The sequence below is a fragment of the Vanellus vanellus genome (genome assembly GCF_965231255.1).
Source record: "Vanellus vanellus genome assembly, chromosome: 4".
Lineage (NCBI taxonomy): Eukaryota > Metazoa > Chordata > Aves > Charadriiformes > Charadriidae > Vanellus > Vanellus vanellus.
Genome location: NC_138909.1, coordinates 72,016,312 through 72,041,781, shown reverse-complemented (window position 1 = coordinate 72,041,781; position 25,470 = coordinate 72,016,312). Strand labels below are relative to the sequence as shown.

At 41.6% G+C, this 25,470-nt stretch overlaps 1 protein-coding gene across 1 annotated transcript in view; it reads right to left on the bottom strand.

Moving 5' to 3' along the window:
- The window catches only part of GABRB1 (gamma-aminobutyric acid type A receptor subunit beta1), a gene marked incomplete at both ends in the record, with an annotated part of 144,486 nt that overhangs the window by 56,359 nt on the left and 62,657 nt on the right, over positions 1-25,470 (bottom strand). Inside the window, one exon of the mRNA XM_082482575.1 lies at positions 11,121-11,341. Within this exon, the coding sequence (XP_082338701.1) occupies positions 11,121-11,341 (221 nt within the window). The remainder of the gene's footprint in view (positions 1-11,120; positions 11,342-25,470) is intronic.

Sequence of the window (25,470 nt, the reverse complement as noted above, 5' to 3'; positions counted from 1 at the left end):
GCTTGGGATTTCAGCAGCTTTAGGATGGTGTTCGTTAGGACAGCTCTTGTCTCTTAGAGAGAATACCTAAATTAAGACCCCTCGCTGCATTCATCAATCTGGTGCAGGTCTGGTAAGATCTTTGCTGCCTTCCCTAGCACCTTAATTTACCCGCCTGATACTTTTATTGCATAGAAAAGGTACGGATTTACTCCTCACCCCCCCGCCCCGCTGATTGTGGTTAAACTGGCACTTCGCTGATCAACACCAATATACATGAAATGAGAGTGAGGTTGGTTTTAAGTGGCCAAGAACTTAGGTTTTCTCCCTCAATAATAATTGTTCTCCACGTGCTGAAAATTAATAGCATGCAAATTGGAAATCTGCAGCAAAGTACAACTCTACTGTCCCTTTTTTATTATTAGAGGGAAATGGATTTGCTTTTTATTAAATGTCTTTTTAATGAACTTCAAGACATGGAAAACACTTACTGTGGTATGTATCAAACGTATGCTTATATGAAATGTATTACTTAAAGTACGTTAGCATATTAGGAGTCAGCACAGATCTCTATCGTTACGTACCTACATATAGCATTATATAAAATCATATAGTAAAAAATCTGTACTGCTAACAATACATACCAGCTCTATAAGTTAAATTGCAGGGGATTTTAGAAAAGCTACTTCCGTTTTTCTTTTAAAAAATACAAGTAAGTGGTGTAACTGTATATGTCTATTTGGTCTTGCAAAGTATCAGCAGCAAGAAATCTATTCAAAATCTAGTATTCCAGGGAAAAAGCAAATATTATGAAGTTATGCAAACTTAAGCACTAACTTCTGGAGTATGAAGATGAAATATGTGCTACCGCAGGGGTATGCATGCAGCTGGTCACACTGATACAGTAGGAGTTACATAGCTCACTTGTGAAAAGCTTGTGGGGATTTTCTTTCTGGTTGCTCAGTCATACAATGTCTGTGCCCCTAACAGGATATAAGGCATGAGCTTTCAGGGTTTGTGAGAGGAGAAAGCTGAGATGGTAAATATACAAAAGCTCCTTTCTCATCTGATACCTACCCCCTAAAAGCAAGTGAAGAAAGAAATACTCATTAAAAAATTGCCTATGCTGTTATTGGATGAAATGATTCTTAAAGTGTATATAAATTTGTTTGAAATTCTTCTTGATCAAAGGTACCTCAGTGTTAATCTCTGCTATTAAATTTATTTTTACTTAATTTCTGTTTGAGACAACTATAAATAATAGCATTATTTACAGACATTAAAGAAGAGCTTTGGTGTAAATGGAGTTCTTTTAAAAATAAATAAATAGAAAAAAAAGTAAATAAAGGTCATTATATTTAGAAGTGCAATTTTGATGGAGATTGGGTTGGCAGTGGCAGAGTAATAATTCCAAAACATTGGAAAACGTTTGTGCTTCTGATATGAGAGAAAGGGGGAACTTGCTCAGGTTTAGTAGGCAGAACGTAGTCTGTAAAATAGAGGATAAGAACATCATCCAAAACCAATTTATGCAAAGACAGCAATAGATGATGTGCTGCATAGAAAATGTGTTATCCGTACTCGCAGTGCCCTTCAGCTTTAAAATTAAATATTTGTTAAATGTTGTCTAATTATTTTTTTAATTGCTCTTTGGATAGTATTAATGTGGTTAAATAATATCTTAACAGTATTAATATATTTAAATAGGTGACAATTTCAGCAATCTGAGTTTGATCTAGAATCTGCTTGAATTAAGTGGTCTTTGAATAAGCCTGGTGGGCTTTGCTCTACAAAATGCTTATGAGTCAGTTCTTCAAAGTGCTGTACTTGATGGCCACAATCAATTACAGCATCTAAAGCTTGCGTTTAAATTCAAGGCTGTGAAGCCAGTTGTTGTAACTCCACCAGGCTGCTCATGTGCTGAACTACTGATTATAAGAGCCACCACTCGCATAGTTAATACTGAGTCCGTGTTAAGTATTTGTGGTTTGTTGTGTGTTTTTGTTCTTTTTTTTTTTAACATGCTCTCTATAGGACTTATTCCATCTGAAGTGTTCCCCCCCTTCCCCTGGTTATTTTCACATTAAAAATTGCTGCATGAAAATGGAATAAAAATTAAGTGGGCTGAAATTGTTCCGAGTCAAATGCAGGCAGTTATTAGGCAGTTCACTGGGGGTTTATGAACAGTTCCTCCCCACAGAGCTGCGTGGTTTTGCCACATCTGCTGTTTACTGGGGATAAGAGAGGGGTGAGATTGGCCTTGCCTGCTGCTGGGGGGGGTTCAGTCTGTGTGCTCTCGGTGGTGAAAGGTTTTGGGATTGGTGTGACCGGTGGCTTCCTCCTTGCTGTTTGTGAGGCCGTTTGTGCCAAAGGACGAGAGCGGGGCTGTCTCTCGGTTACGCCTGGCACTTCTTACCCTGCCTGGGAGCCTCGCTTGCCTCCTTTTTCTTACAGCTTTCCGTCTTCCATTCCCATTTGTGCTATTTATTAACTACCAATTTACTACTTAATTTTATCAAGCCTGCGGGCTCCATTTTGTGCCTGACGCTGGATAAAACCTCGGTGTTTCAGAAGCAGTATTTTTGGTTTGCACACAGAAGCCCATAAGCAGTTACAGGTTTTCTGGTTTACTTGCAGTAGTAAAGGTTTACATAAATCACGCCTTGTAAGTTTTAAGGGCTGTACTCACTTTTGCCTTAAATTTCATCAGTTTGGGCTGTGCGCTTTCAGTTATAAATTATTACAGAGATCTTGGGTATTCTTCATCAAATGGTGTTAAAAAAAAACGATAAAACCCTGTGTTGATTGGTGTGTTACATTACGCGCAACAAATGTGTGAGTAAAGTAGTAGTGAGATTGCATTTCACTGCATATATAGCATTACGTGGATGTAGCATAAAAGTTACAAATCCAAACCCTCCGGAGCGAGGAGGTGCCTGAACTGAGGTTGTCTCTTTGATTTCCAGCCCGTGGTGTTAAGCAGTGAAGAACACAGCAGCCTCCGGGGATGGGTATAGAGCAACGTGGTACATGGTTTCCCACCAGTGCCCAACTAAATACTGGAGAAGTAAAACAACGATGAATAGAGCTTCAAGCAGTGAATGGACTAAATGTGCTGGTCCCCCACTGATTTATCATCCTTACCATCCTGTAGCACTCTGTCCTTTCCAATCTTTGTACATTAAGTAGGGGAATAAGAAACCGCAGGCTGGGCGTGAAGAGTACTGGGAGCAGTTGGAGGAGGCAGGTTTGGGGAGAAGCGCTCAACCCCGGAGAGGAGAGCGCAGTTAAGCTGGCGAGGAGTGTAAATGCGGGTTTCAACATCTAAGCTGGAGAAAAGTATGGCTGGGCCTGAAAAAAACGTTTCTGAAACGCAGTAGGCCCAGTGGGGAAGTAGAGATTTGTGCTGCTCCTGCGGTGTGTCCTGCTACGAGCAAGTGAGGTGGCTGCAGGGGACACCCAGCCTGGGGAGGAGACAACCGTTTAAAAAGAATAAAATCAAAAAGTACTTTTTATTTGAACTAGAGTAATACGGTGGTTGTTTGTGGGGCTAGGTTACAGTTACTTTATTCTTGCTTTTTTCTTTTTTGTTCGGTGTCTGAATATAATTACATCTCGTTTTGCATCTTAAAAACAAAGCGAGCAAATACAATTCCTGCAGGATTCTTTTGTTCCGTTCCACATTTTTTTCCCCTCAACTAGAACATATAACTGTTCTTTGGTTAGATTTGCTCACTAAAAATGAGCGATGCTGAGTGTCTCGCTCCCTGGCGCTCCTTCACCATTCTCGCATAGAGCCATGAGACAGACTACACCTGTACTGCCTCCGCGTGCTTTCAGCAGTATTTAGACAAGCACATCCCTCACCTTCTGCATGAAAAATATGCTATGTCTTGGTACGCCAGTGCCTGCTTGAGTGCTACTGTGCTTCATGCAGTAAATTGCAGGCTGTAGCTGTATTGAAATGATAAAAAATAGACATATATATTTTTTTTTTCTCAGAAGGTATTATACAAACCAGTTTGCAATTTCTATCAAATTAACTGCCGTGTGTGGGAAGTGACCCAGGACAGACTGTGTCAAATTAACCAGTTTTGCACATGGTAAGAAAAATCCTGAAAATGCATTTTTAGCTTATGGCCATACCACATATTGAGGGTGCTGCTGCTCCCAGGCAAATACAGATGTTCTCTGTTATGACTTTATAAACACACAGGCTGGAGGGGTCCCTGCCTAAGCATGAGAGAGCATAAGTGAACTTTGGTGCTTTTTTTCCCCTCTGGTCACCGCCAAGGGTAAGGAGTAGCTCTTGTGCTTTTTTCCCCGCCGGTCACCACCAAGGGTAAGGAGTAGCTCTTTCTCTTACAGCTACTGAGCCCGGTTGATAAATGCAGCTGTATTTTGGCCACGCGTGCTCTCTTCCGTGCAGAGACTGTTGGTGCCAACTGCTTTCTCCCATGGGTTTGGGTACTGGTCTTTGCTCACCCATCTCCTTGCACCAGCCACGCCATGCCCAAGGCCTGGGTTACGGACTAGGAAGAGGAGGTAACAGTTGGTTTGATAGAGGAGCACAGACAATTCAAACAGTCTGCAAGCAGCAGGAGGGACAAAGAGGAAAACCCATCTGCCTTAGGATCGATCTGCTGTGTCCTCTTCCTCCCCTTTTTTCCTTCCGAGTTAAACAAATGCTTCTAGCAGTGCACCTCCTGTGATCAGGGCCCATGCCGGCTGCCCATCAGGCACGTTTGTTTGTTTAAGCATAGTCTGTTAGAAGAAAGTTTGCAGCAGGTCCGGTGTGACCTGTGGCAGCTTGAACTGGAGTCCACAACGCACACATGAACTGCCCCCATCACCCCTACCTCTTCCACATAGCTGTATGCTGAGGAATATATTCATTTGCCCGCGAATCCTGAGAACTGACCCTCAGAGACAGAAAAGTTTTGGGAGGTGGAAGAAATGACAAATATTTGATTGACTTAATTTTGCAAAGTTCTTATATATCTTCAGGTTTCAAAAATATAAAGGAAGGCGCAATCAGTTCTTGTGAGCCTTAATACCAGGTAAACACTTCGTAGGAGAAAGTAAAGTTTCCTGTGTCAGCTGTGATCTAATGTTTTGCTCTTCCTTGGATTCTCTACTCCACAGCCTAACACTTTTTTTTTTTTTTTTTTAAAAGATGCCTGTTGCTAAATCTTTTGGCATTGATACATGGAAGAAATAGCTTTTTGTATCATTTTCAAAACTACTCTGTCACCTGATAAAAGAATGCTTTATAAGCTGTTATGTATTTTTCTGTAGAGTGAAATAAAAAGTAGTTTTTTATTTCAGCTAGATGACATCAGTTTTTATCATTTGGAATGGCTGCAGTCTCTTTTTTGATTGGAGCTGTTTAGTAACACAGGTGAAGACAATCTATTGAGTACCAGCGTAAGTTAGGCTGCTTGTTGCTATGATAGGATGTCCTCAAAAGGATCCAACAACTGACTCTTTAATAAAATCCATGAGGGTGTGGAGGAAAACCAAAACTCCACAGCCCCAAATCATGGCAATACAATACCAATCCACAAAAGCACTGAAATTTCACTGCACTAAAAGATGAAAGCTCCTGGCTAGCAAGTTGCTTTAGCAACACTCAACACTCTTCAGCCCGGAGAAGAGAAGGCTCTGGGTAGACCTCATTGTGGCCTTCTAGTACCTAAAGGGGGCCTACAGGAGAGCTGGGGAAAGGACGTTTTACTAGGGCATGTAGTGATAGGACGAGGGGGAATGGTTTCAAATTGGAAGAAGGTCGATTTAGAATAGATATTAGGAAGAAATTTTTCACTGTGAGGGTGGTGAGGCCCTGGCGCAGGTTGCCCAGGGAAGTTGTGGAAGCTCCATCCCTGGAGGTGTTCAAGGCCAGGCTGGATGGGGCTTTGGGCAACCTGGTCTAGTGGGAGGTGTCCCTGCCCATGGCAGGGGGGTTGGAACTGGATGATCTTTAAGGTCCCTTCCAACCTAAACCATTGTATGATTCCATATATCAGCAAAATAGAAACAGTCAAAAAGGGAAGTTTACACTCAAATGTACTTTTAAGATTATATTTAAAAACAAAATGCTCTGTATTTAAATAGAGCTTTTCTTGTATTCTACTTTTAGGATATGCTCGATGGGCTTCCATGGATATTGCATGAATAAGTCATTAGTAAATCCAACGTTACATGGGTCAATTCACATTTGTGAATTTGTTGGAGGTAGATGGATGTGTCTGATAGTGATTATGCCACAAAAGACTTTATTTGCGTAAGAAGCGGTGAAATACCTCCTTAGGTTGAAGGCAAAGATCATCCTTCTGCCCTGTCCCCCTGCAGTTGTAGCAGTGTCTAGCAAAGTGGTCTCTTCTGCTGCAGTTGTATAAAAATGCATGGTCTCACTAAAACTAAAAATTGCTGGTGTTTCACCTACTTGTTGCGATACTCTCAGTCCCTCTGCCTTGAAATAAATAAAGACCTGCTCTAATGAAAGATGGGTTTGCATCTGAACATCATCGAGTATAACAAACATGAGGAGGAACTTCTTTACCTTGAGGATGGTAGAGCACTGGCACAGGCTGCCCAGGGAGGTGGTGGAGTCTCCATCTCTGGAGACATTCAAATCCCGCCTGGACACATTCCTGTGCAACCTGCTCTAAGGTGGCCCTGCTCTGGCAGGCGGGTTGGACTAGATGATCTCCAGAGGTCCCTTCCAACCCTATGATTCTATGATCAGAAGGGAGGGAAATCTGTGTAAAGGTATCACCGAAGGTATATTGTGCTTCTTAACAACTAATACTTCTGAAGGATATGCTTCTTCCACCACACCAGAAGAAATTCTGCTGGTGCTTATTTTGAGGCAACGTCACGATAAGAGAACAGATGTCTTGGAAGCAATAAGATGTCGTTGTTCTGCTAGTGAAATCCTGAGAAGAATTAAGAGGTGACATAAAAATACTAGGACGGGATGATTTAAATCAGAGCTTCCATTCTTGCCATCATGACATAAGAATTTCAATATGGAATTCAGTACTGTAAATTACTAATGTTTCCTTAAATGCCTTAAAGACAGATTACACCTCTAGCATCTTACCCAGGAAAGGGGAAGAAAGGGCAAGCAAAAGAAACACCAGCATGTGTGGGTTTGAAAATCTAGAGCTCTGGGAGAGATTTCTAGAGAATTTTGCCTGAAAAGGCAATAAAAAGAATGAGCGATGCTGCTAATGCCAAAATTGGGATCTGATGACTTATTGAAAATGGGGGGATAGGGGGAAGGGGGAAGAATCCAGTATTTTACCCGCTGTACTAGGACCAGGCTAGAGCCGTCTCAGACACAAGCCTCGCAGTGCGCCAGGTTTGCACATTGACTTAAAGCGATTTTTTTTTTTTTTTATTTTTTTTTTTCCTTAGGAAGCAGGTGGCTGCACCACAGAAAATAATAATAGCTGCTGGTGGGAGTGCTTGATAGAAACTGAAGAATCACGCACTTCAGGTACATAATACTGAACAGTGACATTCAGCGTCCCTGGCATATTTGAAATGGAATTCAGTGGAAATGTTAACGTGAAATTAAATATGTTTATGCGTGTTTAGTTGCTTGGGCAATAGGATGAAAGAGTTATTTGGTTAGTAATATTACACGTTATTCACTACTGTGAGTAATTAACAGAAGTGGCATTTGCAGTAAGAGATGTAAGAGCAATGCACAGTTTTAGAGGGCAGAAGGTTAGGAGTATTCTGCGTGTGTACGATTTTATATGCACATAATCTTTAAACTGTGGGGATACAGCAGCTGAAAGTTACTGCAAAAAATAGCTGAAGGGACTGTTTGTTTCATCATAGAAATAATACTATAATGGAGACATACTGAAGTGATAATCCTTTGCTATATGATCTAAAACCAGTCCGGTGCATTCAGTGCGTATTTCCTTTGTTTATTCATCTATAAAGCCAGGCGATTAGCCTTGTTTTATTTTTCCGCAACTCTGCTGAGACTGAACATTGCATCAACGCCAAACCGCCGAGTACGTGGATGCAAGAAAAGCAGGTTATTTAGAGCTCTTGTGATTGTTCCAATTCCTGTTTGGAGAAGCCAGTAAAATTTCATATCTAAGCCTGCAAAGAAACATTTAACTCTGGACTGAAAATAGGAAATTTGTGTGGGGAATAGGAGGCACGGGGGAAAGTAAGTGTTTAAATCATCCTTGAGAGATGGTTTAATGCCCTGCCTAATTTGCTAGGAACTCAGACTCTGGTCTGCAGCATAATTGGTGTTTTCTGTCTTGTTCAAGTCATGCCAGGCCAATGCTCCATCTTCAGTAATGGGAGTGAAACTCCCAGGTCACAGCTCCTCCGTGAGAGCTTTGGTGATACTGTTTTCACGTGCTCCACTGCATAGAAGCTAAATGCAAGATAATACGTCGCAAAGTTTCTTCTCTATCTGTGAGACTAAGATTGGAGCTGTGCTCAATTTTCTAACGGGCAATGTTGAATTTTACCTAAGAATATCTTCTGCAGTGTTTTCTCCTGTTTTATTTCTTCTGAGGTATGTATGCCATCTGGTATATGAAGAAATTGCTGTTTGTATGATCTAAAGGTAATCTATAGGCTGACAGAAGCGTATTATTACCGTGAGAAAACTGACTGCTAATAGATGCAAACATGGCAGTAATTGCCATCTGTTGGATGAAACCTGCGTCTCTGAGCTTCGTTCTTTCTTCTGCTCATTTGTTATCTTTGTCTTGGATCAGATCTTTCTTGTGGGACGGGGACATTACATGTGTTTTCACTGGCAGCTGGCAGACCCGCGTCTGCTCACCGCACGTGTCTAAATAGCTGCCTCCTCCTTGGAGGAAACACGGCACATCACCTTGAGCTGTGAAAAAGACCTGACGGCTGAGCATCTCGTGCTGCACGTGGCTGGTGATGACAACGCTGGCGGTGGATGTGGGCACATCAGGCAATACCCGGCCCCCGCTGCACCCTGAGCCCATGCTGCCTTCTCTGGGGTGAGGAGGTGGGGAAGCCCAGAAACCTGGGAGAGCCCCAGGTTACACCCGTACCAGCATGCGTTAAGGGCACGAGGCAGGGGGGCGAGCGAGGAGAAGGTAATCACCCAGTACTAGGCTGCGAGTCTGTGGAATATAGGTTGCCCTTTATATTAATGTGGCTTTTCTCTGGTTGGTTTTTGGTTTTGTTTGGGTTTCCTACCAAGAGCAGCGAGAACAGGGTATCAAGTTGTGGAGCTGCAGCTGCTGCAGAGTTGCAGAGCTTAACTGTTGAAACCTGGGTGGTTATTTAATCATATGAGCTAGCAACCTCGTTATGTGAAGGTGACCATCTTTGCTTTTGCGCTGGAGGTTTGCCTGAGCACCTGAGAGAGGGACAGCACACGTATTATGCCCAGGCCAGGCCACAGCGTCTCAGCCAGGCTGGTGCTTTGTGGATGAAGCACGCGAGAGGACTTGCAGCAGGTTCACCAGATGTCACGGCTTCTTTTGCTATTTCTGCAGAAGACGGTTATTGCTATCAGATGTATGGCCTGTGTGTGGAAGTTCGTGCATGGCATACATTTCTCAGGGTAGTTTATATTGTATACAACTGCTTGTGAGGGACTGCTTGGCTCCAATGCCTGTTCTTGTCGCTGTGCAAATCCTGGAATGTAAATAAATTTGGTTCCTGGCCTTAAAAATAAAAAAGAAACATTTTGAAAAGTTGTCAGGCAAAAAATTCCTCTAACGATAACTGCCCCGCTAAGCTGATTTTCAGGAGTCATTTCGATTGAAAGGAACTGTAGGAGGTCTGAAGGCAAGGGGAAAGACGTATTTTTCAAATGCTCTGTTTAGCAGACAGTAATGACAGCCTGTAGTCTATCAGCTATTTCCTCATGGGTTCCTTGTTTTCTTTTTCACAACTGGAGTAGCAGTTTTTCTGTACCAGAACAGATCGGGCTGTATCAAAGTGCCTGTGTGGTCGTTGGTAGCAACTGATGCACTGCCTGGGAATCTGAGAAGTTCAAAAGAAGACTATGATGAACTAAAATAACAATTTTAAATTTGTTTGTTTGTTTGTTTCTTGTGAAGGATGAATTGATAGGTTGGAAGGCTTTCTCTGAGTGCCTGAGTGGTTTAAAAGGTTAAATTTTTATAGGCTAAGAGGTCGTTTCCCCAAATATTATTTTCATTTTGAATTGCTTGCAGAAGTTTGTTTTTTTTCCAGTCCTATCTTAGGTACAATTTTGAGGTATTTCAGCTAGGTTTTATGCTTTATGACTTTTTTTCTGACTAACTGAAGTATATGTTCTCCGGACATTATTTTCACTGTTGAATGGTAACAGCGATCAAAGGTTGTTTCAAGCAGGCAATGTTGTGTGGGTTTTTTTTTTTTTTGTTTTGTTTTGTTTTTTTTCCCAAAGCAAAGCTACCTTAACTTAAAAAAAAAATAACGTAAAGCCTATTCAAGCTCTGCAGCAATCTCAACATAACAAATAACTTGGTTTAGTTTTAATTTTTCATGTGTGCCTTATCATTAGACTGCACCTGTTCAGATTTTAGAATTTATTTTTATCTACAAGGGTGAATATAGGTTGAACTGAAGGAAGAAGCAGTTGTGGTGTAAAGACGCAGTGATAAACCAAGACAGAAAACCTGTACTGAGATGTACAGATAATCCTTAAATAATTCACATAAATTTACAAGTGTCCTCTTTTTATTCCCTACCAAATACTGGTTGCATTTCTTCAGATTACTCCAACTTTATATTTTACATTGTTCTAAAGAACTGCTGGAGGACCTTCAGAAGGAAGGACATGTTTATCTAAGCTGTGATTGATTATCAGGTGAGAACCATAATAAGAACTCATCAGTAGTGTTAATATGCTCGGATGAGCTGAAAGATACAGAGGCATTAGGCTTTGTTAGTTATGGCTATAGCTTTTAAGGTAGTTTTGATGCCCTGCAGAAAATTCTTGGCTGTATTGTGGTGGTCTAGATGGAGTATGTGCTGATTCATAAAGCTGCACTGAGAAATCAAGAAAAGGGAGAGAGCAGCATTGGTACTACCTTCACTTACCAATCACGATTTGCATCCTGCCAGGACAGCCATATATCCAATTAAAAAACCCAACGTACCGTAGGCCATAAAGGACCGTCCCATCTGGATGGAGTCGAATCATTCGGTTTTTCACTGTCACCCCATGGACAAATGACTTCTTGTCATTTTGGAAATACGTGTCTGGCACCCAAAGCTGGTCAGCCACCCTGTTGTCCAGTGTTAGGTTCAAAGGTATTCCGGAGTAAGAGAGCCTTTTATCCCTCCAGGACTGCTGGAAGTACATGGTCAGGGTGTAGTCCTAGGGAAGAAATAAGAAGGCCTTTTTGTATTTTACATACTGATTAAGCTAACAGAAGTTTATTTTTAGTAACTACCAGTAACTGAATATCAATAGCAATAGGAAGTTTAAGGATTGTTAAGATATTTTCATGAACCTTGATCACAAGTCTTGGCCTGTTTGACATTAACACAAAGTTCACACTACTCACTAGTGGCAGTGACCGCTCCCGGCCATGGGCTTTCAAAACTTCCTAGGAATACATACTACATTTGGGTCTCCATCCTGTGGACCGCACTTGAGTGTCTTTTGATAGGTTTTCTTTAATGTGAAAAGAGCAGGGTTTAGCTGACCTCAGCCAAATAGCATTGCATGCCATTGGGGACACTCTTTTGATTTTCCCTGTCTTTGTCCCAAAAGATTATTCCCCCCACAATCCAGAAAGGGCAGCAGTCCCTAGACCTCCTGAGAAAGAGCAAATATGACCCCAGAACATATAATGGCCAACTTCCCTTCCTGCACCTGCTGAAGTTTCCAGATGTAATGACCTTAGACGGCTGGGCACATCTCGGCTCAGCCTGGGGAATGCAGTCTTTTCTGTCCTTGGCAATCAAATATTACCGCATAGAAAATGAACATCGTCTCTTGACTGTCACGTTGTAGCTTAGTTGAAATACCATTTATGCCGTCCTTCAGCTTTCACTTAGTCTGAAAAGAAATTGCTCTAAAAGGCTTCTGGTCTGATTTACTCTCTCGTGTCTGTCTTTCTGGGAATTTGGTCATTTTAAAGGTAGTCAGATTTTTACAGTGGAAAAGCCCACGTACTTTGTACCTGATGGAGTTCTTAAAAGATGACTGGAACGACAGTATGTGAACTATTAGTTTTCTCTTCCTCATCTCCTCCCCCAGCCCTTTTTTCAAGTGGCAGGTCATTTTGTCACACATTTTTACAGCAGAAGTGCAGCAGAATTAAAGATATTATTGAAAAAATCAGTCAGGGGTAAGATTTTCTTTCATGTGAGGGAAAGCCTTACCCCTGTCAGACTCACAGATCCTACCCTGGACTGTAATTTTTGAAGAAACAGAGAGCATAAAAGCTGTCTGATGTGATATGCTCACTTCATCTTCAGTGGCTTCTTAAGACTGTACCATTGCCATGAAATCAAAGCAAAGTTGTTACCTTTCAAAAAGACTTTCTGCCTGAAACATTGTGTCTTGCAGAGCTATACACCATAGACTTAGCATCAGTAAAAGAAATTAATGAAAATACTGTTTTTGCTTGCCCTGGGCCTGTAGCGGTTGTTTTGTATGGAGGAAATGTATGAGTTGGAGATCAGTGGTTGTGTACTGTAAGGCAATTACATCCATTCTGAGTACCGATTTGCAAGTGTTTCTTAGATATGTTCTTTTCCAGACCTGCAAGATGATGGTTACCCATGACAGAGCCAAAAGGTGACATGCCGAAGGTATAAATTATTTTTCCTGGCCCAGGTAACTAGGAGGAGGTCAGGACAGCTTCCTTTGTTTTTCAGACCGCGTTAGTCAAGCCTGGAACTACAGAGTTATGCAGTGGGGTATATGCTGTGCTCTGCTGATTAGGTGATTTATAATTTAAATAGCGGTATGGAGAAGCATGAACTCCAAGGAGGCAAGTTTTTGAATGTATGATTTGAATAATGTTGGATTAGAAGCAGACACTTGAAAGTTGAATTCCTGGCTTTGGTTCCTCTTGTGCGTACACAGACCCAGAGACCAGATGGGAATTGGATGAGAAAAAAATATATAAAAAAATAAATCACTGTTCTGGTGCAGTTTTCATATGTTATATCTGCTTCCCAGACCGTCTTATTTCAGGCAACTTTAGGTAGAAAAAATTTCATAAATGGCTCATACAAGTGAAATCTCAGTGCACGGTGCTTGACTTGGTATCCTTTATGTCTTCTGCCTGATTCAGCAGTGCCTATGCAGCCTGCAGCACAGATGGAATAGAAATTCCAGTTGTATGTAATTATGTTTTTTCCTTTCCTGCTTTCCTTTATATTTCCACTAGGTCTTAAAGTGCTTTTGTTAGAACTGTCATGCCATCCTGGAAAAAAGCTAACAGTTGAGAGTGGTGCCTATGTGATGGTTCTCAAAGCTCAACCAAGAGAGAAAAATAGCCAAGATAAACTACAAGAGATCTTAAAGGATGTGATAAGTGGGGGAAAAAAAAGAAATTCTGTTTCTTGGCTATGGCCACTAAGTGAAAATAAGTTGCTATTTTTAGCATCATAGTATGCTTTAGAAATTTTATTTCATCCAGCTGTGCTATATACAGAATACTGCTGTTGGTAACACTACAGTAGAGAGAGTGATCCTCTGCCCTGCAGTTGTGCTATTCTATGTAGAGGTACGTGGCAAGCCAAGGAGTGTTAATGGGGAGAAAAAAATCTGAGCTTCATCCTAAAGGAATCTCAGTGTTTCTTAACTCAGAAAGAATTAGCTCTTTTTTTCCATTACTCAGAATGTAGGGGTATTACTTATTCAATATTTTAATGGAGAAAATGAAGAGTCGTACGTCGTGACTGTGAGAGTCCCTGTTGCTGTAAGTTCTAACTTTAAAATAATCTTGAATTATGCTTTTTAATGAAAAGCAAATTATCTGAGCTATAATAAACCAAATTATATAGTTATACATTTTCTAATTTTTTAATGGAATACAGCCTTACTGTTCTCATATTTCATCAGTGAAGATAAAATGCTGGCAAACTATATGGCTAGCCACATCTTGGAGGTTTTTGTGTTATTTTACATAATTTTACAGTGGTGTGACTGAAGTGAGAATTTAATGACTACTTGCCTTCTACACTGTAAAATTGCTGGGGATTTTGTGGTTTCAAGCTCTAAAGTGTATGAAGAATTTCTGAATCTTTCATATCTATAGTGGTAATTGGCTGCAGATTTTTTTTTAACTTTTTATGACAGCTTCCCAAGACCTCAAGCATCAGTCTAGATATGAAAATGAGACTATGTTTAACTTTGTATTTAAGATTTTCTAATCAGTAGTTAAAAAAAACAGGGCCCAATGTAAAATTAAAAAAAGAGAATCTGTTTCTGCAGATAACTGTTCTTTTAAATGATTTATTTTAAAAAATCATAGAATTATAGAAATGTTTAGGTTGGAAAGGACCTTGAAGATCATAGAGTTCCAACCCCCCTGCCATAGGCAGGGACACCTCCTACTAGACCAGGTTGCCCAAGGCCACGTCCAGCCTGGCCTTGAACACCTCCAGGCATGGGGCCTCAACAACCTCTCTGGGCAACCTGTTCCAGTGCCTCACCACCCTCAAAGCGAAAAACCTCTTCCTAATGTTCAATCTGAACCTGCCCTCTTCCAGTTTAAAGCCATTCCCCCTCGTCCTATCACTACACGCCCTAGTAAAAAGTCCTTCCCCAGCTCTCCTGTAGGCCCCCTTTAGGTACTGGAAGGCCGCAATAAAATCTCCCCAGAGCCTTGTCTTCTCCAGGCTGAACAGCCCCAACTCTTTCAGCCTCTCCTCATAGGAGAGGTGCTCCAGCCCTCAGATCATCCTCGTGGCTCTCCTCTGGACACGCTCCAGCAGGTCCATGTCCTTCTTATGTTGGGGACTCCAGAGCTGGATGCAGTACTCCAGGTGGGGTCTAATTTCACTCTTTATATTTCACTCTTTTTTTTTTTAGAAACACACTGAATATTTTTTGCCTAACTGTACTTCCTATAATAAAAGAAAAAGCTGTAATGCTGCTGAAAAATCATGATATTTCAGTAGATTTAATTGAGCTCTCTATGCTTTCCACAAGTGCCTTCCTGCTTTTCCAGGGCACAGTCAACCTTCCTAATGGTAAATGTCTGAGCACCAATGATAAAGTTCTGTTGATGTGTATTGATGTTTTTTTTTTTTTTTTTACTTTTTTTTAATGTGATGAATTCCGATTTGTTAGAATGAGATGGATTTTTTTTTCCTTTCTTAGTAACTGTGTAAATTTCTTATTTCTTTGTATCAAACTGGAAATGAGTGAGAGTGTATAGATGTGTACCATAACATGTACGTCAATCTGTGTGTCAAACAGTGTTTTAATAAGGTGCATCAGGTTACTAAGACAAATACTTACATGCTTGTCCAAAGTAAAAGAGATTCTGTGAAAATGTGAGTAAAAGAAACTGTTTTACTCAAAATGGCAAATTATTTCTTAATCTGAATTCGAGCAGCCTCATAAATAAATATTGGCACCAAGCTTCACAGTTTGCTTGGGTAGTATAAATTTCTTGTAGTAAAAAAAATGAATGGACCACTGATGCATATTGTACTTGAAGTTAGAAGAACAGTTTATAGTTCCAGTCAGTAATAGACTGGAGAGTTTTCATACAATACTAAATTTTCTTTTCATTTCTGTTTTTTTTGGTTCCCTAATCTTTTTTTTTTTTGTGCAATGTGCATAGATGATGGAAGGTCAGTAATGGATTTTTTTTTCTTTCCTGATAAACCTCTGTAGCTCCCTAAAACCAGTAGAGACGCATTAAAATAGTGAGGTTATTTGGACTTGCTGGTAATTTCCACGGTGTGGTTTACCAGTTCAGCACAGCAGAATATAATGTGGAATACATTGTTATATTATAATCTAACCTTCTGGGAGACACAGAACTGGTACTTCACCATGCTTAGCAGTTGAATTATGGACTCTGGTGGGAAAAAAGATTAGTTTACGTCTGCTGTATTGACAGTTGCTTCATCTTTCATAAATTCCAAACATGCATATTTTAAGGGGAAAATAGGGAATCTTTTAACCTGCAGTGTTCAGCTTTCTGATCTAAAAGACCTTTTGTGTTTTTTCTCTTTCCAAGGTGGCCTCAATCTAAGTTCTGTTATTGTTTCATGTCTTGAAAAACAGCTTAGCACATTGTGATATATTTAAGAAATAACCAAATATCAAAGCACACTCCAAAAGTTTTACCAGCTAAAAATTAACAGTATGGATGCAATTCTTAGCAAAATTTAGTGAACAGAAGAATATTTTGTGAATATTTAGTTGTTCTAGGTCAATTCAATATCAAATGTTGAACTCTAGATGAGTTTGCACATGAAGGCACTGTGCAGCAAAACAAATACATGAAACACATCTATGTCATAGTTTTAATAGGTAACAGTGTATATTGGTAGTTGTGGGATGCATACAGTGCACTCAATCTTAAATTTAAATTATATCCTCAGGAACCATCCAATAATTAAATATCTGGCAGCGTCAAAGAAAATGAGATGTAATGCAATTGCAATATACTATAACTTAATCAACACAAACATAACTGAAATTGCAATTCAAAATTAAATATGGTGTGGTGAGCAGAATACTAATATTGACTGCAATAAGACCATAAATGTAGAATAGCGATATGTGTAAATCCTGCTGTGACTGCAAGCTGTTATTAATTGGAGAAGATTATTTTCTGTGTTTATCTGATACCAACAAGAATGGGAAGGGCAGAGCTTTGAGACAATGGTAAGTGTTTAATTTGAGAATTGGAAAAAAAGCATAATCATTCACATGTTGTAAACATGCTAATGCATCAGAAGAAGCTGTTTGCGTTTGTTTAGCAACAGTTAGCAGCCCTGTCTTGGAACTCCTGGGGAAGACCTACACACTCACCTGCAAAAGAACTATTTTAAGATAAGGGAATGCAAATGGTGATGTGGATTTTTTTGGGTGTGGGGCTGTTTTCTGGTGTGAGGATTTTTGTCGTTTTTTTGTTTTGTTTTTAAGACTTGGGTAATTTCCCATATACCCTTGGTGCACACTTCCGGATACAGCACAGAAATTAGGGGAAAACATTTTAACGCAAATTATGGAGGAAGAAAATACTGGTTCTACTAATGCTCTTCTCTAAAAAAATGTCAGGGCAGCTCTGTCTCTTTATGAAGTCTGTGGTCCAGCCAAGCAAGGAAGCCGGGGAGTTAGGGATACACACGCCAGTGGATCAATTGTATTTGCCTTCCTTTCTAAGGACATAGTTCAGTGTTCCTTTTGTTTTTGTTTTCAATGAGGACTGAGGCAGCATGTGTTATCCAGTTCCTTTCTTCTGTCCAAGGCAGCAGGAGGAGGGGGAAGCAGCATGTACTCAAATCAGTGCACTGGCCTGGTTCACAGGAGGCTGTGGTGCTTCTGAACTTGACTTCTGTCGGGGGAAACAAGATAGGAAGCCCCGTTGGCTCCAGGACAATAAATAAAACCCTTCTGTTTTCCTGAGAGAAGCTGTTTGATTTTTTTTTTTGTTTGTTTGTTTTTTTACAGGATCAGAATTTTGCCACAGGAGCTTCAGTTTTGCAGAAAGCATGTTTTCTGTCAGAAAATTGCAAATAGTTTGTAGATGTGAGATTGCTGTAGGAGGAAAAAGTCATGCAAGGTATTGTTATTTTGTCAGCTGTAGTTGTTAGTGAAGTGCCTTGCATTTTTGTTTTTCAAATGTGCTGATAATTATCCAGAGGAATGTTTCATAAACCTTGTTGGCATTTATAACTTCACAATTAAATTAAGTATGTGGCATCACAGTTGTGTCTTACAGAGAGAAGCAGAGATCTGGCAGGAGTCCGCATAGCTGTAATAATGATGCTCTTTATTGCTCAAAGCACAGCCAGGAACAAGATTAGACTCATTATAAGAGTAGCATGTTGGAAATGAAGGCACTCATCATCACTGTATTGGGATCCAATATTACTCTTTGCAGTCAAGGCGGAAGTCCCCTTAACAGCAACGGGATTGGAATTACATCCCATTTCGTCAATCATTACTCTAAAAGCAAACCAAAAGGCAAAACGTTTCTCACTGTGGTGGGTTAACCTGCCTGGACTTCAGATGCCCACCAAAGCCACTCGATCGCTGCCCCTCCTCGGCTGGACAGGGGAAAGAAAATATAATGAAAGTCTCGTGGGTCGAGATAAGGACAGGGAGATCACTCAGCAAATACCATCGTAGGCAAAACAGACTCAACTCAGGGAAATTAATTTAATTTATTGCCAATTAGAAGTCAGGGTAATGAGAAATAAAAACTAAATCTTAAAACACCTCCCCCTACCTCTCCCTTCTTCCTGGGTTCAGCTTCACTCCTGATTTTTCTCTACTTCCTCCCCCCAAGCGGTGCAGGGGGACAGGGAATGGGGGTTGTGGTCAGTTCATCACATGTTGTCTCTGCCAATCCTTCCTCCTCAGGGGGAGGACTCCTCACACTCTTCCCCTGCTCCAGCAGGGGGTCCCTCCCACAGGAGACAGTTCTCCATGAACTTCTCCATCATGAGCCCTTCCACGGGGTGCAGTCCTTCAGGAGCAGACTGCTCCACTGTGGGTTCCCCAAACCTGCTTCAGCATGGACTCCTCTCTCCACAGGTCCTGCCAGGAGCCTGTTCCAGCACAGGCTCTCCACAGGGTCAAAGCCTCCTTTGTGCATCCACCTGCTCTGGCATAGGGTTCTCCATGGGCTGTAGGTGGATGTTTGCTCCACTGTGGACCTCTGTATGCTGCAGGGGGACAGCTTATCTCACCATGGTCTTCACCATGGGCTGCAGGGGAATCTCTGCTCTGGCACCTGGAGCATCTCCTCCCCTCTTTCTTCACTGACCTGAGTGTCTGCAGAGTTGTTGCTATTGCTCCCCTCTCCTGGTTATTGTCACACAGGTTTTTCCCCCTTTTTTTAATGATATTATCCCAGAGGAGCTACCACTGTCACTGATGGGCTCAGCCTTGGCCAGTGGCAGGTCCACCTTAGGTGGTATTGGCTCTATCAGACATGGGGTAATCTTCTAGCAGCTTCTCACAGAAGCCACTCCTGTAGCCCTCCTGCTACCAAAACCTTGCCATGCAAACCCAATACACTCCGTTACAACAGCAGACACTGTATTTTGTTGCATTTTTTTTCAGTGTTTTAGTAATAATGCTTAGCAGAAGTATTTATTACTGCTTCTGGCATTTAAATGGGTTGTTATGATAGCTGAGTTCCATTGGCTTGGCGTTATTTAATATAGTGGAGGGTAAAGTCCCAGTTTTACCTTGTGTGTTCTATTTGCCTCTGGGGGAGAAGAAGAACAAGGACTTCCGTACTTTGGGTCAATATCCCATTGCTTTGTCCTCTGCTGCTTTTCTCTTATTTGTGCTTTGCTAACCTGGAAGGCCTGAACGTACCACTTGTTCTTTGTATAGGAAGAAAAGAGATGACGTACTAAATACTAATATGTTTTGCTCAGGAGTGGACTTGGCTAATCTTAACAGGAAAGTAAGGTAGCAGGTAAGGTAGGCTTACAGATACATGGCCAGCAGGTCGAGGGAGGTGGTGGTGATTCTGCCCCTCTACTCTGCTCTTGTGAGACCCCACCTGGAGTACTGTGTCCAGCTCCAGCTCTGCAGCCCTCAGCACAGGAAAGACATGGACCTGTTGAATTGGGTTCAGAGGATGGCCACAAAAATGATCAGAGGGATGGAGCACCTCTCATATGAGGACAGGCTGAGAGTTGGGGTTTTCTGCCTTGAGAAGCTACTTTCAATACTTAAAGCCTTTCAATACTTAAAGGGAGCTTATAAGAAAGATGGTGACAGACTTTTTAGCAGGGCCTGTTGCGATAGGACAAGGGGTAATGGTTTAAAACCAAAAGAGGGTAGATTCAGACTAGATATAAGGAAGATGTTTTTTTAAGATGAGGATGGTGAAACACTGGAACAGGTTACCCGGAGAGGTGGTAGATGCATCGTCCCTGGAAACATTCAAGGCCAGGCTGGATGGGGCTCTGAGCAACCTGATCTGGTTGAAGATGTCCCTGCTCGTTGCAAGGGAGTTGGACTAGATGACCTTTAAAGGTCAAACTATTCTACGATTCTATATGCAGTTGTTGTTATCCTTGCAGCATGCTAGAAGCTCCTTTAAGAAAGCTTGAAAACTACTATAGCATCCCCAGCTGCACTTTAAACTTCCAGCCACTAAACCACTGCCTCGGGCAGCAACGAGGTACACCAGTACAACATTGCTCACAGTGCAAATTAATACTATGTCTGTCTTAAGTGGCTATGCTGATTGCCAACATAAGAATCAGAACCTGTCCATGGTATTATTCGTATTCCCAGAAAGATCAATGAACTGCTTTTAGTACCTGTAGGAAACAAGTAATGATATATATTCCCACACTATTCTGTTTTTCTTTTGAAGCTGGTGATCTTGTCTATATAGAGGGTAATACTGCCATAAAAATGCTTGAGGGGAGGGGTGGAGAACAGGAAAAATATGGCACAGGAGAGATATGTGCTTAAGAAAGATGGTATTGTATTGAATGCTGAGTAAACAAATACAAGTGTACGGGCATATAGAGTAACTATATTCTATGCGTGCCCATATTTTTACAGGCAGCAAATAAGCGTCCTTTATAGTTTGGCTCCAGCGAATGCACCTGAAGTTGAATAAAGAACAACTGAAGGGAAAACAAAGGAACAGAAAAGCTTCTGACTGGCAGATAGCCCACAGACCAACCTATGTTATCCAGGTCTAGATATATCTTGTTAGAGCAAACGTAGGTAGCAATGAGACAAACATGTTTTAAGCAATTCTCTCTGCAAGTCAGCTGAAAGTAAGTTTTTGCCAAAAAAACCCAACCGAACCAAACTTGTCCAAGTGGTCTATACCTGTCTCTGTATCTGAGGACTCTGGTTAGTGTTCAAGTCCAGCTATTAGCAACTACAGTGCAAAGATGTTCTGGGTATTACATGCTGCTTTGTGCTGAAGTCGAGGATGTTCTAGGATTCTTCTGTGAGTTGTGCAAAAACTTGTCTGTTCCTACAGAGGTATGAAGGGGAATGGTGGGATGACATTTGAGGACTGTGCCATTGTGCTCAGGTAGCGTTGTCCTCATTCTCTCCGCAAAGCAGGTGGAGCGAGCACTCCAAGGAAAAGACGTTTCAAGCTTCAACTTATGTTCCAAAACATTTCAGCCAGCTTGGGCTGGAAGTACCAATACAGAAGTGACGCTGGGTGTTTGGGAGGAAACTGTACTTCCCAGGTTCTTGTGTGGACTATGTAGAGATGGCTCCTTACTGACTGAATCCTAATGGGGTGGGCATAGATCAGCTCTGAGGGTCTACAACATGGAATGTGGTGTGAGGAGTAAAGCAAACTAAGAAAAGATGTGTTGGAAGGATGCAGCATTTTAAAGTTCCTATAAAGGCAAAACATTGTGGAAGAGTGGAGAATTAATTAAACCACACTTCCCTTGTCACCTATAAGCAAGATAATTGGAAAGCAGACTTTTTCTGACAATAGTTGTTTCTGAAGCACTTGATTTTTTTTTCTTCGTGATTTCCAGCTAGTGCAGCAGGGTTGGACCCATGAGACCATTGTGAAGTGCACTGAATGTGTAAAGAGGATGACACAGTGCTAAGAGCTCAGAAGTATTCCTAGTGGTTTCAGCGCACAGCGCTGCAGGCGAAATTGAACCGATTGCTAGCTTAGGAGCAGATGGAAGAGGTTTGCTGAATTTTGTCTTGGACGTGATCGTGTAAGCGATAACGGTACCAGAAATCGTATGAGCACTGGACAGAAAGTTGAAGAGAGCACAAGCATAAGAATGTCAGCTGTCAAAGATGAATTGGAGTCACAGGATGAGTCAGTTGAGTATGTACAGTAAAAGAAAAAACCCCCACAACCTCTAATTCTGCATTGTGCAGGGACTTATGTTAAGCAGAGCTTATGAGTTAGAAATTGGTAGTGAAGACAGCAAACCACAGCCAGAGTCCTTAGCTCAAGAAGATCACAGACTCACACAGAATCTCCTAGACTGGAAAAGACCTGTAAGATCATCAAGTCCAATCATCAACCTAACACTGACAAGCCCACCGCTAAGCCATGCCCTTGAGCACTGTATCTACACGACTCTTAAATACCTCCAGGGATGGGGACTCCACCACTGCCCTGGGTAATGTGTTCCAATGCCTGATGCTGAATAACATAGGAGGGAAGTTACACGTATCTTAATATGAGGTTGGGCTACCTTTTGTAACAACAGCTACAGATTTTCTATTTTATTTTTTTTAATGCCTTAACATACATATATATGTAATATATTTTTTACCGATTTACTTCTATACTGATTAGTTAGGAGTTATTTCTATTTCTGTGGGTCGGTGATTGAAATGTATTTGATTCTTCCTTCCTGGTTCTCAGTTGTCATTCTACTGTATCAATTTTCTTTAGTTTCAAGAGAAGCAGATGGAGGTTGAAGTGACATGAAGTGAGTCAGTGGCTCTACCTGGAATAGAAACAGTAATCATTAGCTTCCAGACCTTTAGACTTGTATATATATTACTGTGTTTTTTTTTTTTTTTTTTGGTGTTTTTCTTGTTTTCTTTGGTTGTTTTTTTGCTTTGTATGTAAATATTGTTTCAGGTTTGGGTTTTTTTTTTGTTGGTTGGCTGGTTGGAAGTTTTGTTTTTTTTTTTTTTGTTCTGAATTGCTTGGGACTGCTTTGTTTCATTGTTCATGATGCTTATGCTTGAATTGCATTGTGTAAAATGGTGGTGATAATGAAGACTGTTATGTGGCTGGAGAGACTTTTTTTCTGTATGTTGTTGGCATCCTGACCGCTTTACAGAATTCGAACCCATAAATCATAAGGTCAGGCTGTCTCCCTGGTACATTCAAATGAAGGATCATAACATTTTGTACTGTCTCTGGAAACCAGGGATAGAAGAGCATCATGACATTTCTGCTTTATAGGGTTTCTCAAAGTGAAGGTATTTTGCACTTGGACTTGATACCACTAAGGGTATTAGTGACTGACAGCTACTGACGTGCTGGTTGGAAGGTCCTCTGGGAGATTTTAATCCAACCTCCTGTTTGAAGCAGGACTGTCACCAACCTTGTCTTGGGTCAGACATCACTTTCCCTAGCAAACCTTGAAGACCCTCAAGGATGGGAATTCCACAGCCCCTCTGGGCAGCCTCCTTCAGTGTTGTTCTGCCTTTCTGGTGAAAAAGTCTTTCCTGACATCCACCCTGAACCTCCCAAGGTGCAATTAGTTGCTGTTGCCTTTCATTATATCATCTGCCCCTACTGGGAGTGGTTTGACTGTCATCTTCCCTTCAGGCAGGAGTGGGCTGCAATGAAATATTCCCCTGGCTCTTCTCTCTGCCAGACTAAGCAAGCCCAGCTCCCCTGTCTCTCCTGATAAGTTATGTGCTCTAGTCCTGGACTATCTTGATAGCCCTCCACTGGACCCTTTCCAGTTTCTCACAGTCCCTGAGGGGAGGGAAGATACAGGACACACTGTTTTAAGTGCAGCTTTACCGTTACAGAATATAGGAAGGTGATGACTTCTCCCTGTGCTGGCTGTACCCCTGCCAGCGTAGCTCAGTATGCAGTTTACAGGTGAGAGTGCACTTGGTGGCTTGCATTCATTGCCGCTCAACCAGTTGGTTTCCAGCCTGCTCCAGGGGCTGACATCTGTATTTCTTGCTGAACTCCGAGTTTCCCATTAGCCCAATCCTCTAGTTTATTAAGGTCACTTGAAACAGCCCATTTGTCCAGCATATTGTTCCTCAGCTTCCAAATACAAATGCTGTGGGAGAGAATGTCAAAAACCTGACTAAAATCAAGTTATATTGCATCCATTCCTCTCCTTTCATCTGCATAGACAGCCTCTATATTGTGAAGGACAGTCAGATTGATCAAGTGTGATTTGCCTGTGGTAGATCTGTGTTGACTACTTTAATTACCACCCTGTCATTCGCGTGCTTTGAAATGGATTCCAGGAAGATATGCTTCCATGATTTTTCTAGGCACCAAGGTGAGGCTTACAGCTCCCTGGGGCCTCCTTCTTGCCTTTCTTATGGATGGGCATAACATTTGTCCTCTTTCTTGTCACTAGAAACCTCCCCGGTCTCCCATGTTTTTCATAAATGTAGGCAGCAGGCTTGAAATTATATCAGTCAACTCTTAAGTACCTTTTGGTCCACATTGTCCCCCACCTTCTTTTTGCAATTAACATACCTATAAAAGCCTTTCTTGTTACTCTGTGTCTTTTTACTTTCAGGTCTGGCTGGGCTTTAAAAGAGTGTTTTTAGGTTGGAAGGATTTGTCTCAGACATGAAAGTCAGAGGCAGCCTTAGGCGCTCTCCTGAAATCCAGGGGTGAATTCCACCATCTTACAGTCACTGCAACTAAGGCTGCCTCTGACTTTCATGTAGTGGTCAAGTTCTTCCTCACTTGTAACTATGAAATCCAGCAGAGCACCTTTTCTTGTTGGCTTCCCAGTTGCCTGTGCTAGGAAGTTGTCACTAATGTGTTCAAGAAGTCTCCCAGATTACCTAAACCCTGCTGATATCTAGCAGATATGAGGGTGGTTAAAGTCTGCCATAAGGACCTGGACCCATGGACATGAAAGTTCTTCCAGTTGGTGTAAGAAGGCCTCATCTACATCTTCCTGGTCAGGAGGTCTGTAGGAGCTAACAGCACCCATGTTGGTCTGCCGGCTAATCTTGATCCATAAACCCTTGGCTGACTCCTGACCCATCCCGAGGCAGAGCTCCATGCATCCAGCTGCTTTCTCATGCTGAGGGCAACTCCCCCTCCTCACCTTCCCAGCCTGTTCAACAACAAATAATTCTTTACTGTTGGTTTTCTTGCCAGTTCTGTTGCCTTGCTTCCATCTCCTGTACACTCCCTTCTGTGTTTTAGTTCATTGAGAAGCTCCTGTCTTAGTCCTCTGCTGAAATTCTGGCCTTCTGGTGTGATGGGGTTGATTGTTCCTGCTTTTCTTTAAAAATCAGCCTCCACCCTTCCCATTTGGTGACTGCTTGCTGGGGAATTTTACTTAGCAATTACCCAAACAAGCCAAATTCCACTGTCCTAAAGCCCAGGGTCCTCCCTCTGCTGGTCTTGAGGTCCATCGTGTGGTCACTGCAAACCAAGTGTGCTGTAAATATTTGTTTTGCATCTGGGAGGTTTCTACAAAAGGCAGCTTGAGAAAAAGCTTCCCCTTGTGATTTGTCATGACCTGCATAATTATTAATTGCTTACATGATGATCTAACATCACAGTTGATGAGTTTACAACGCTGGTGCAAATTTTCTGCGGAAAACTTGCTTTTGGCTTATGCAGGGAATCAGTTTGC